The sequence below is a fragment of the Rissa tridactyla genome, unplaced genomic scaffold, assembly GCF_028500815.1.
Source record: "Rissa tridactyla isolate bRisTri1 unplaced genomic scaffold, bRisTri1.patW.cur.20221130 scaffold_775, whole genome shotgun sequence".
NCBI classification, from domain to species: Eukaryota; Metazoa; Chordata; class Aves; order Charadriiformes; family Laridae; genus Rissa; species Rissa tridactyla.
Window position 1 is genome coordinate 1,898 of NW_026529995.1, and position 13,348 is coordinate 15,245.

Sequence of the window (13,348 nt, forward strand, 5' to 3'; positions counted from 1 at the left end):
GAAGCTGGTGGCCACCACCCCATGGTCAACCAGCGCTGGTGGCCATGAACCCACGATGGTCAACCAACGCTGGTGGCCACCACCCCATGGTCAAGCAGCGCTGGTGGCCACCACCCCATGATCAACCAACGCTGGTGGCCATGAACCCACGATGGTCAACCAACGCTGGTGGCCACCACCCCATGGTCAAGCAGCGCTGGTGGCCACCACCCCATGATCAACCAGCGCTGGTGGCCATGAACCCACGATGGTCAACCAACGCTGGTGGCCACCACCCCATGGTCAGCCAACGCTGGTGGCCACCAGCCCGCGGTGGCCGGCGGCCGCTCACATCTTGCGGAGACGCTGCTCCAGGGCCTCCAGCTCGCCCATGACCTCCCGGGGCAGGTCCTCGCCGAAGTGCTCCTGGAAGTAGCCCCTCAGCTCCCGCGCCTCCCGCTCCCAGAAGGGCCGGCCGACGGCGAAGAGGTTGCCGTAGGAGACCCCCGGGAGCCCCCCCAGGTCCAGGGCCCCCTCCTTGGGCACCAGCCCCACGGGGGTCTCCCGGGCGCTCTCCTCCCCGGCCACCCGGCGGCAGATCCAGGCCAGCACGCGGGCGTTGTGGCCGAAGCCCGGCCAGAGGAAGGCGCCGGCGGCGTCGCGCAGGAACCAGTTGACGTGGAAGATGGGGGGCAGGCGCGCCCCCCCCCCGCTCCCCCATGGCCAGCCAGTGGGCCAGGTACCGGCCCGCGTTGTAGCCGAAGAAGGGACGCATGGCGAAGGGGTCGTGCAGCAGGCGGCGGCCTGGGGGGGGGCGGGGGGCAGAGGGAGGGGGCTGTGGGGCGGCGCCGGGGGGCAGGGGTGGGAGGGGGGGTGTGGGGCGGGGGGACGTGGTTATGGGGCTGGGGGGACGTGGTTATGGGGCTGGTGAGACGTACTTATGGGGCTGGCGGGACGTACTTATGGGGCTGGGGGGACAGTGGGACGTGGTTATGGGGCTGGGGGGACATGGTTAGGGGGCTGGGGGGACAGTGGGACGTGGTTATGGGGCTGGGGGGACATGGTTAGGGGGCTGGCAAGTGGGAGGACGTGGTTATGGGGCTGGCAGGTGGGAGGACGTGGTTATGGGGCTGGCAGGACATGGTTAGGGGGCTGGCAGGTGGGAGGACGTGGTTATGGGGCTGGGGGGACGTGGTTAGGGGGTGGTGGGACGTAGTTATAGGGCTGGTGGGGTGGGGGGACGTAGTTATGGGGTGGGGGAACATAGTTATGGGGCTGGCAGGGCAGGGGGACGTGGTTATGGGGCTGGGGGGACGTGGTTATGGGGTGGTGGGATGTGGTTATGGGGCTGGTGGGGTGGGGAGAGGTGGTTATGGGGTGGTGGGACGTGGTTATGGGGCCGGGGGGGCGGGGGGACGTGGTTATGGGCTGGGGGGACGTGGTTATGGGGCTGGTGAGACGTACTTATGGGGCTGGCGGGACGTGGTTATGGGGCTGGGGGGACAGTGGGACGTGGTTATGGGGCTGGGGGGACAGTGGGACGTGGTTATGGGGCTGGGGGGACAGTGGGACGTGGTTATGGGGCTGGGGGGACAGTGGGACGTGGTTATGGGCTGGGGGGACGTACTTATGGGGCTGGCGGGACGTGGTTATGGGGCTGGGGGGACGTGGTTAGGGGGCTGGCAGGTGGGAGGACGTGGTTATGGGGCTGGCAGGACGTGGTTATGGGGCTGGGGGGACAGTGGGACGTGGTTAGGGGGCTGGGGGGACATGGTTAGGGGGCTGGTGGGTGGGAGGACATGGTTATGGGGCTTGGGGGGACATGGTTATGGGGTGGTGGGACTAGTTATGGGGCTGGCAGGGCAGGGGGACGTGGTTATGGGGCTGGGGGGACGTGGTTATGGGGCTGGTGGGGTGGGGAGAGGTGGTTATGGGGTGGTGGGACGTGGTTATGGGGCCGGGGGGGTGGGGGGACGTGGTTATGGGGCTGGTGAGACGTACTTATGGGGCTGGCGGGACGTGGTTATGGGGCTGGGGGGACAGTGGGATGTGGTTATGGGGCTGGGGGGACATGGTTAGGGGGCTGGGGGGACATGGTTAGGGGGCTGGGGGGACAGTGGGACGTGGTTATGGGGCTGGGGGGACATGGTTATGGGGCTGGCAGGTGGGAGGACGTGGTTATGGGGCTGGCAGGTGGGAGGACGTGGTTATGGGGCTGGCAGGACATGGTTAGGGGGCTGGCAGGTGGGAGGACGTGGTTATGGGGCTGGGGGGACGTGGTTAGGGGGTGGTGGGACGTAGTTATAGGGCTGGTGGGGTGGGGGGACGTAGTTACGGAGTGGGGGGACATAGTTATGGGGCTGGCAGGGCAGGGGGACGTGGTTATGGGGCTGGGGGGACGTGGTTATGGGGTGGTGGGATGTGGTTATGGGGCTGGTGGGGTGGGGAGAGGTGGTTATGGGGTGGTGGGACGTGGTTATGGGGCCGGGGGGGTGGGGGGACGTGGTTATGGGCTGGCGGGACGTGGTTATGGGGATGGTGAGACGTACTTATGGGGCTGGCGGGACGTGGTTATGGGGCTGGGGGGACAGTGGGACGTGGTTATGGGGCTGGGGGGACATGGTTAGGGGGCTGGCAGGTGGGAGGACGTGGTTATGGGGCTGGCGGGACGTGGTTATGGGGCTGGGGGGACAGTGGGACATGGTTAGGGGGCTGGGGGGACATGGTTAGGGGGCTGGCAGGTGGGAGGACGTGGTTATGGGGTGGTGGGACGTAGTTATGGGGCTGGTGGGGCGGGGGGACGTAGTTACGGGGTGGGGGGACATAGTTATGGGGCTGGCAGGGCAGGGGGACGTGGTTATGGGGCTGGGGGGACGTGGTTATGGGGTGGTGGGATGTGGTTATGGGGCTGGTGGGGTGGGGAGAGGTGGTTATGGGCTGGGGGGACGTGGTTATGGGCTGGGGGGACGTGGTTATGGGGATGGGGGGACGTACTTATGGGGCTGGCGGGACGTGGTTATGGGGCTGGGGGGACAGTGGGACGTGGTTGGGGGCTGGGGGGACATGGTTAGGGGGCTGGCAGGTGGGAGGACGTGGTTATGGGGTGGTGGGACGTAGTTATGGGGTGGTGGGGTGGGGGGGACGTGGTTATGGGGTGGTGGGACGTAGTTATGGGGCTGGTGGGGTGGGGGGGACGTGGTTATGGGGTGGGGGGACGTAGTTATGGGGCTGGTGGGGTGGGGAGAGGTGGTTATGGGGGTGGGGGGACATAGTTATGGGGGTGGTAGGGTGGTGGGACATGGTTATGGGGCTGTGGGGGCGGGGGGAAGTAGTCATGGGGCTGGTGGGACGTGGTTATGGGGCTGGGGGAAGTAGTCATGGGGCTGGTGGGACGTGGTTATGGGGCTGGGGGAACGTGGTTATGGGGCTGGCGGGACGTGGTTATGGGGCTGGGGGGGTGGGGGGATGTGGTTATGGGGTGGTGGGAGGTAGTTATGGGGTTGGTGGGGTGGAGGGATGTGGTTATGGGGTGGTGGGACGTGGTTATGGGGCTGGTGCGGTGGGGGGACGTAGTTATGGGGTGGGGGGACGTGGGGACGTGGTTATGGGGCTGGGGGGACATGGGGACGTGGTTATGGGCTGGGGGGACGTGGTTATGGGGCTGGTGAGACGTACTTATGGGGCTGGCGGGACGTGGTTATGGGGCTGGGGGGACAGTGGGACGTGGTTATGGGGCTGGGGGGACGTGGTTAGGGGGCTGGGGGGACGTGGTTATGGGGCTGGCGGGACGTGGTTATGGGGCTGGGGGGACAGTGGGACGTGGTTATGGGGCTGGGGGGACGTGGTTAGGGGGCTGGCAGGTGGGAGGACGTGGTTATGGGGCTGGCGGGACGTAGTTATGGGGCTGGTGGGGTGGGGGGGACGTGGTTATGGGGATGGTGAGACGTACTTATGGGGCTGGCGGGACGTGGTTAGGGGGCTGGGGGGACGTGGTTAGGGGGCTGGCAGGTGGGAGGACGTGGTTATGGGGTGGTGGGACGTAGTTATGGGGCTGGTGGGGTGGGGAGAGGTGGTTATGGGGTGGGGGGACGTAGTTATGGGGTGGGGGGGTGGGGGGGACGTGGTTATGGGGCTGGGGGACATGGTTATGGGGCTGGGGGGGTGGAAGGATGTGGTTATGGGGTGGTGGGAGGTAGTTATGGGGCTGGTGGGGTGGGGGGACATAGTTATGGGGTGGGGGGACATAGTTATGGGGCTGGCAGGGCAGGGGGACGTGGTTATGGGGCTGGGGGGGTGGAGGGATGTGGTTATGGGGTGGTGGGAGGTAGTTATGGGGCTGGTGGGGTGGGGGGACATAGTTATGGGGTGGGGGGACGTAGTTATGGGGCTGGCAGGGCAGGGGGACGTGGTTATGGGGTTGGTGGGGTGGAGGGATGTGGTTATGGGGTGGTGGGACATGGTTATGGGGCTGGTGCAGTGGGGAGAGGTGGTTATGGGGTGGGGGGACGTAGTTATGGGGTGGGGGGTGGGGGGACGTGGTTATGGGGCTGGCAGGGCAGGGGGACATGGTTATGGGGCTGGGGGACATGGTTATGGGGCTGGGGGGGGTGGAAGGATGTGGTTATGGGGTGGTGGGAGGTAGTTATGGGGCTGGTGGGGTGGGGAGAGGTGGTTATGGGGTGGGGGGACATAGTTATGGGGATGGTGAGACGTACTTATGGGGCTGGCGGGGCGGGGGGACGTGGTTATGGGGCTCGGGGGACGTGGTTATGGGGCTGGTGGGGGCTGTGGGGACGTGGTTATGGGGCTGGGGGGGGCGGTGGGACATGGTTATGGGGCTGGGGGGGGCGGTGGGACATGGTTATGGGGCTGGGGGGACGTGGTTATGGGGCTGGCGGGGTGGAGGGATGTGGTTATGGGGTGGTGGGAGGTGGTTATGGGGTGGTGGGACGTGGTTATGGGGTTGGTGGGGTGGTGGGGACGTGGTTATGGGGTGGTGGGACGTAGTTATGGGGCTGGTGGGGTGGGGAGAGGTGGTTATGGGGTGGTGGGACGTAGTTATGGGGTGGTGGGACGTAGTTATGGGGTGGGGGGACGTAGTTATGGGGTGGGGGGGTGGGGGGACGTGGTTATGGGGCTGGGGGACATGGTTATGGGGCTGGGGGGGTGGAAGGATGTGGTTATGGGGTGGTGGGAGGTAGTTATGGGGCTGGTGGGGTGGGGGGACGTAGTTATGGGGTGGGGGGACGTAGTTATGGGGCTGGCAGGGCAGGGGGACGTGGTTATGGGGCTGGGGGGGTGGAGGGATGTGGTTATGGGGTGGTGGGACGTGGTTATGGGGCTGGTGCAGTGGGGAGAGGTGGTTATGGGGTGGGGGGACGTAGTTATGGGGTGGGGGGTGGGGGGACGTGGTTATGGGGCTGGCAGGGCAGGGGGACATGGTTATGGGGCTGGGGGGGGTGGAAGGATGTGGTTATGGGGTGGTGGGAGGTAGTTATGGGGCTGGTGGGGTGGGGAGAGGTGGTTATGGGGTGGGGGGACATAGTTATGGGGATGGTGAGACGTACTTATGGGGCTGGCGGGGTGGCGGGACGTAGTTATGGGGCTGGCGGGGCGGGGGGACGTGGTTATGGGGCTCGGGGGACGTGGTTATGGGGCTGGTGGGGGCGGTGGGACGTGGTTATGGGGCTGTGGGGACGTGGTTATGGGGCTGGGGGGGGGCGGTGGGACATGGTTATGGGGCTGGGGGGACGTGGTTATGGGGCTGGCGGGGTGGAGGGATGTGGTTATGGGGTGGTGGGAGGTGGTTATGGGGTTGGTGGGGACGTGGTTATGGGGTTGGTGGGGACGTGGTTATGGGGGTGGTGGGGACGTGGTTATGGGGGTGGTGGGGTGGGGAGAGGTGGTTATGGGGCAGGGGGACATAGTTATGGGGTGGGGGGATGTAGTTATGGGGCTGGTGGGGTGGTGGGCCGTGGTTATGGGGTGGTGGGCCGTGGTTATGGGGCTGGTGCGGTGGTGGGACGTGGTTATGGGACGTAGTTATGGGGCTGGTGGGACGTGGTTATGGGCCTGGTGCCCCCCAAGCTTCCCCCCGAGAGGAGCGAAGAGGTGGCCACCGGGTCACCCGTGGCCGAGCCTGGGGGGGGCGACGGCGGCCACCGGTGCCGGGCAAGCGGGGGCGGGGCGGCGGTGGCCCCGGGGGCCACTCACCCGTGTGCTCGGCGGCGGCGGTGGCCTCGCTCCTCATGGCGCTGCCCACGAAGACCCCGTGGCGCCAGTTGAAGGCCTCGTAGACCAGGGGGACGCCTGGCCGGCAGGAGAAGACAACGACGACAACGACGTCAACCGCGGGCCACCACCGAGGGAACTTATGGGTCCGGAAAGGGGGCGGGGTCTCACCTTCGGGTCGTCGCCCCCCAAAAATGATGGCGTCGATGGGGACCCCCTCGGGGTCCTCCCACTTGGGGTCCATGATGGGACACTGCTTGGCCGGGGCGCAGAAGCGGGAGTTGGGATGGGCGCAAGGTTGGGGGTCACCTGGAAGACGGAGGAGATGAGGAGGAGCCGGCCGTGGGGCGGGCCGTGGGGCAGAACGCGCCGTGGGGCGGGGAGGGTCTCACCGGGCTTCCAGGGTTGGCCCAACCAGGAGGTGAAGGTGGTGCCGGGGGGCGGGGCTTGGTCGATGCCCTCCCAGTAGACGCCGCCGTCGCTGGTCTGGCCCACGTTGGTGAAGATGGTGTTGCTCCGGATGGTGGCCATGGCGTTGGGGTTGGTGCGGTGGGACGTCCCCGGGGCCACCCCGAAGAAGCCGCTCTCGGGGTTGATGGCGCGAAGGCGACCTGCGGGGGACACCCCGGCCCGGGGGGGTCAAGGGGCTTGGGGACAACAAGGGTTGGAGAAGACAGGGGGCCCGGGGCCACCAGGGACGTGGGACACCGGGGCCACCACGGTCAGGAGAACCCAAGTCTCCTGGGGCCACCAAGGGAAGGAGAACCCAAAGGTCTTGGGGCCACCACAGACATGGGCCACCAAGGCCAGGAGAACCCAAGCGTCCTGGGGCCACCAAGGGAAGGAGAACCCAAGTGTCCTGGGGCCACCATGATCATGGGACACTGGGACCACCACGACCAGGAGAACCCAAGCGTCCTGTGGCCACCATGATCATGGGACACTGGGACCACCACGACCAGGAGAACCCAAGTGTCCTGGGGCCACCATGACCATGGGAAACTGGGACCACCACGGTCAGGAGAACCCAAGTGTCCTGGGGCCACCAAGGGAAGGAGAACCCAAAGGCCTTGGGGCCACCACAGACATGGGCCACCAAGGCCAGGAGAACCTAAGTGTCCTGGGGCCACCAAAGGCAGGAGAACCCAAGCATCCTGGGGCCACCATGATCATGGGACACTGGGACCACCACGACCAGGAGAACCCAAGCGTCCTGGGGCCACCATGATCATGGGACACTGGGACCACCACGACCAGGAGAACCCAAGTGTCCTGGGGCCACCAAGGGCAGGAAAACCCAAGAGTCCTGCGGCCACCATGAGCATGGGACACTGGGACCACCACGGTCAGGAGAACCCAAGTGTCCTGGGGCCACCAAGGGCAGGAAAACCCAAGAGTCCTGCGGCCACCATGAGCATGGGACACTGAGACCACCACGGCCAGGAGAACCCAAGCGTCCTGGGGCCACCAAGGGAAGGAGAACCCAAGTGTCCTGGGGCCACCATGATCATGGGACACTGGGACCACCACGACCAGGAGAACCCAAGTGTCCTGGGGCCACCAAGGGCAGGAGAACCCAAGAGTCCTGCGGCCACCATGATCATGGGACACTGGGACCACCACGGCCAGGAGAACCCAAGCGTCCTGGGGCCACCAAGGGAAGGAGAACCCAAGCGTCCTGGGGCCACCATGATCATGGGACACTGGGACCACCACGGCCAGGAGAACCCAAGTGTCCTGGGGCCATCAAGGCCAGGAGAACCCAAAGGTCTTGGGGCCACCACAGACATGGGCCACCAAGGGCAGGAGAACCCAAGCGTCCTGGGGCCACCACAGACATGGGCCACCAAGGCCAGGAGAACCCAAGTGTCCTGGGGCCACCAAGGGCAGGAGAACCCAAGCGTCCTGGGGCCACCATGATCACAGGACACTGGGACCACCGCGGCCAGGAGAACCCAAGTGTCCTGGGGCCATCAAGGCTAGGAGAACCCCCGAAGACCGAAGGCCCCCTGGGGTCTGGGGCCACCCCACCCGCGTCCCCTCCCCGGGGTGTCACCTTCGGCGTCGAACTTCATCCAGGCGATGTCATCGCCCACGCACTCGACGCGCCAGCCGGGCAGGGCCGGGGTCATCATGGCCAGGTTGGTCTTGCCGCAGGCGCTGGGGAAGGCGGCCGCCACGTAGCGCTTGGTCCCCGCCGGGTCCGTCACCCCCAGGATCTGTGGGGCAGGGGACAAGGTGGGGGTCGAGGGGCTGGCGGACACCGCGGGGCCGGGGAAGCCAAAGGTCTGGGGGCCACCAGGGACGGGGGCCACTGGGGACATCGAGGGCAGGAGAACCCTTCAAGAACCCCCTACAAACCTTCAAGAAACTCTCAAGATGTCCCAAGACCCCCCCAAACCCTTCAAGAACCCCCCAAGATCCACCAAGACCCTTCGGGAACCCCCCCATGATCCCTCAAACCCTTCGGGAACCCCCCAAGATCCACCAAGACCCTTCGAGAACCCCCCAAGATCCATCAAGACCCTTCGAGAACCCCCCCAAGATCCCTCAAACCCTTCAAGAACCCCCCAAGATCCACCAAGACCCTTCGAGAACCCCCCCAAGATCCCCCAAACCCTTCAAGGACCATCAAGACCCTTCAAGAACCCCCCCAAGATCCCTCAAACCCTGCGAGAATCCCCCCAAGATCCACCAAGACCCTTCGAGAACCCCCCAAGATCCACCAAGACCCTTCGAGAACCCCCCAAGATCCACCAAGACCCTTCAAGAACCCCCGCAAGAAGCATCAAGACCCTTCAAGAACCCCCCCCAAGATCCCCCAAACCCTTCAAGAACCCCCCCAAGATCCCTCAAACCCTTCGAGAACCCCCCAAGATCCACCAAGACCCTTCGAGAACCCCCCAAGATCCACCAAGACCCTTCGAGAACCCCCCCAAGAAGCATCAAGACCCTTCGAGAACCCCCCCAAGATCCCCCAAACCCTTCAAGGACCATCAAGATCCTTCAAGAACCCCCCCAAGATCCACCAAGACCCTTCCAGAACCCCCCCAAGATCCACCAAGACCCTTCGAGAACCCCCCCAGATCCCCCCCAAGAAGCATCAAGACCCTTCAGGAACCCCCCCAAGATTGCTCAAACCCTTCGAGAACCCCCCAAGAACTGTCAAGACCCTTCGAGAAGCCCCCAAGATCCCCCAAACCCTTCGAGAACCCTCAAGAACCCCCCAAAAAGCCCCGTTTTGACACCCCCCGTCCCCCCCCAAAAAAAAGCGGGGTGGCCACCGGGCCCTCCGCCTTGGTGGCCCACCAGCATGTGCTCGGCCAGCCAGCCCTCGTCGCGGGCCAGGCGGGAGGCGATGCGCAGGGCGAAGCACTTCTTGCCCAGCAGGGAGTTGCCCCCGTAGCCGCTGCCGAAGGAGATGATGCGGCGCTGGTCGGGGACGTGGGCTATCAACGTGCGGGCCGGGTCGCAGGGCCACTGGCTAACGAGGGGCTCTGGGCGGGGGGGGGGAGAGGCTAATTAAGGGGTGGAGTGGCTAACGAGGGGCTGTGGGAGGGGGGAAACGCTCCTTAAGGGGGGCTTGAGGCTAACGAGGGGCTCTGGGGGACACATTCGTTAGGTAGCCACAGGGCTAGTGGCTAGAAAGCGGCTCAGGGGGACATATACATGGTCGTTAAGGAGTCCTGTGGCTAACGAGGGGCTCTGGAGGTCGCTAATTAAGGGATCTTGCGGCTACTGAGGGGCTGTAGGGGGCGCGTGCGTTAGGTAGCCACAGGGCTAGTGGCTAGCGAGCGCCTCAGGGGGACATATACATGGTCGTTAAGGAGTCCTATGGCTAACGAGGGGCTCTGGAGGTCGCTAATTAAGGGATCTTGCGGCTACTGAGGGGCTGTAGGGGGTGCGTGCGTTAGGTAGCCACAGGGCTAGTGGCTAGTGAGCGGCGCAGGGGGACATATACATGGTCGTTAAGGAATCCTGTGGCTAACGAGGGGCTCTGGAGGTCACTAATTAAGGGATCTTGCGGCTACTGAGGGGCTGTAGGGGGCGCGTGCGTTAGGTAGCCACAGGGCTAGTGGCTAGTGAGCGGCGCAGGGGGACATATACATGGTCGTTAAGGAATCCTGTGGCTAACGAGGGGCTCTGGAGGTCGCTAATTAAGGGATCTTGCGGCTACTGGGGGGCTGTAGTGGGTGCGTGCGTTAGGTAGCCACAGGGCTAGTGGCTAGTGAGCAGCTCAGGGGGACGTATACGTGGTTGTTAAGGAGTTGCGTGGCTAACGAGGGGCTCTGGAGGTCGCTAATTAAGGGATCTTGCGGCTACTGAGGGGCTGTAGGGGGTGCGTGCGTTAGGTAGCCACAGGGCTAGTGGCTAGTGAGCGCCTCAGGGGGACATATACATGGTCGTTAAGGAGTCCTGTGGCTAACGAGGGGCTCTGGAGGTCGCTAATTAAGGGATCCTGTGGCTACTGGGGGGCTGTAGGGGGTGCGTGCGTTAGGTAGCCACAGGGCTAGTGGCTAGCGAGCGCCTCAGGGGAACATATACATGGTCGTTAAGGAGTCCTGTGGCTAACGAGGGGCTCTGGAGGTCGCTAATTAAGGGATCTTGCGGCTACTGAGGGGCTGTAGGGGGGTGCGTGCGTTAGGTAGCCACAGGGCTAGTGGCTAGCGAGCGCCTCAGGGGGACGTATACGTGGTTGTTAAGGAGTTGCGTGGCTAACGAGGGGCTCTGGAGGTCGCTAATTAAGGGATCCTGCGACTACTGGGGGGCTGTAGGGGGTGCGTGTGTTAGGTAGCCACAGGGCTAGTGGCTAGCGAGCGGCTCGGGGGTGGGGGGGTGTGTCTGACCTGTGAGGGGGAGGGGCCTCCCGACGGAGTGCAGGCATTGGACGAAGTCTCCGCGGGCGAGGGCGGGGAGCTGGGCGGGCGGGGCCACGCGGGTCATGATGCGCATGGAGGCCACCACGTAGGGGGAGTCCGTCAGCTGCAGCCCCACGCGGGCCAGCGGCGAGCCCAGGGGGCCCATGCTGAAGGGCACCGCGTACAGCGTCCGGCCTGCGGGGGGGGGGACACACACACAAAAAAATTTAAAATTTTTAAAATTTTTAAAATTTTTTTTAAAATTTTTCAAAATTTTCCCCAAATTTTTTAAAATTTTGGAAGCATGTGAAGAATTTTGAAATTTTTTCACTTTTTTATTTATTTTTTACAAAGAGTTTTGAACGTTCCCAAAGACCTATGAAAATTTTGGAAGGTTTTGGGAATTCTTAGCGTTCCCAAGAAATTTTCATCAATTCCTTAAAAGCGCTTTAAAAGTTTTCATCCATTTCTCACAAATCCTTCAAAATTTTTCATCGGCTTCTTATAAACCCTTTAGAATTTCGCATCAATTTCTTACAACGTTCCCAAAGATCTATGGAAATTTTGGAAGATTTTTGAGAATTTTTTGGAAGATTTTAGAAATCCTTAGCGTTTCCAAGAAATTTTCACCAATTTCTTATAAATCCCTTAGAATTTTTCACCAATTTCTTATAAATCCCTTAGAATTTTTCACCAATTTCTTAGAACGTTTCTAAAGATCTATGAAAATTTTGGAAGACTTTGGAGAATTTTTTGGAAAGTTTTGGAAAGTTTTGGAAATTCTTAGCGTTTCCAAGAATTTTTCATTAATTTCTTACGACGTTTCCAAAGATCTCTGGAAATTCCGGAAGATTTTTGAGAGTTTTTCCGAAGATTTTGGAAATTCTTAGCGTTTCCAAGAATTTTTCATCAATTTCTTATAAATCCTTTAGAATTTTTCATCAATTTCTTAGAAAGTTCCCAAAGACCTATAGAAATTTTGGAAAATTTTTAAGAGTTTTTTGGAAAGGTTTGAAAATTTTTAGCGTTTCCGAGAAGTTTCCCAGCAATTTCTTAGAAATCCCTTCGAAATCCATTTCCGAAAGTTATAAAAAGTGTTTGGGGGGGGAATCGGGGGAAATAAGGGGAATTTCAGGGAAAATTAAGAAAATTGGTGGAAATAATGGGAAACTTGGGGGAAAGCCAGGGGAAATAAGGGAAATATTGGGGAAAATTGTGGGAATATGGGGAAAAAAGGGGGGAATAAGGGGAATATTGGGGAAAAATGAGGGGAAATTGGGTGAAAGAAGGGGAAAACTGGGAGAATGTTGAGACAAATCAGAGGAAATAAGGGGAATATTGGGGGAATTGGGGGAAATAAGGACAAAAATGGGGGGGAAGTGGCGGGAAAATGGCGAATTTTAGCAGAAAATGGGGGGGAAAGGCGAATTTTAGTGAAAAATGGGGGGGGAGGGGAATATTGGGGAATTTGGGGGGAAAAGGCAGGGGAAATTTGGGGGGAAAGGGGGGGAAATAAGGGGAATATTGGGGGAAAAGGGGGGAAATTAGGGGAATATTGGGGGAAAAGGGGGGAAATTAGGGGAATATTGGGGAAAAAGGGGGGAAATTAGGGGAATATTGGGGGAAAAAGGGGGGAAATTAGGGGAATATTGGGGAAAAAGGGGGGAAATTAGGGGAATATTGGGGAAAAAGGGGGGAAATAGGGTGAAAGAAGGGGAAAACTGGGAGAATATTGAGGGAAATCAGAGGAAATAAGGGGAATATTGGCGGAATTGGGGGAAATAAGGAGAAAAATGGGGGAAAAACGGTGAATTTTAGCAGAAAATGGGGGGAAAGGCGAATTTTAGTGAAAAATGGGGGGGCAAAAGGTGAATATTGGGGAATTTTTGGGGAAAAAGGGGGGAAATGTGGGGGAAAAAGGGGGGGCCCGTACCCTGCATGCAGCCGGGGAAGCGCTCCTGCACGGCCCGTTCCAGCTCGGGGGGGCTCATCCAGTTGCCCAGTTGCCGGGGGACCCCCCCCGGGGGGCGCAGGGGGGGACGGCGTCCCGCTCCCGCTCCGTCACCAGCACCGTCCGGCTCTCCACCCGCGCCACGTCCCGCGGGTCCGTCCGCGCCAGCCAGCTGGGGGGGGGGGGACGGACACACACACGCACAACGGGGTCAACCCCCACCCCCCCCCACCACCATAGGACCCCCCCCACGGGACCCAGGTGTCCAGGTTGGGGACACCCCCCCCCCAGTAGCGGTCCCCAACCTTCCCCCTAAAACCCCCCTTAA

The 13,348-nt window shown here is 61.7% G+C and overlaps 1 protein-coding gene across 1 annotated transcript; it reads right to left on the reverse strand.

Moving 5' to 3' along the window:
* Positions 1 to 222: 222 nt before the first annotated feature.
* Positions 223 to 13,075, reverse strand: LOC128903950 (phosphoenolpyruvate carboxykinase [GTP], mitochondrial-like). Its single transcript, XM_054187828.1, is given in 9 exon segments — positions 223 to 687; positions 689 to 783; positions 6,193 to 6,288; positions 6,382 to 6,519; positions 6,603 to 6,821; positions 8,267 to 8,429; positions 9,520 to 9,707; positions 11,058 to 11,264; positions 13,003 to 13,075. Coding segments are annotated over 9 exon segments (1,524 nt in total). The 5' UTR covers positions 13,061 to 13,075; the 3' UTR covers positions 223 to 327.
* Between the last annotated feature and the right edge of the window lie 273 nt (positions 13,076 to 13,348).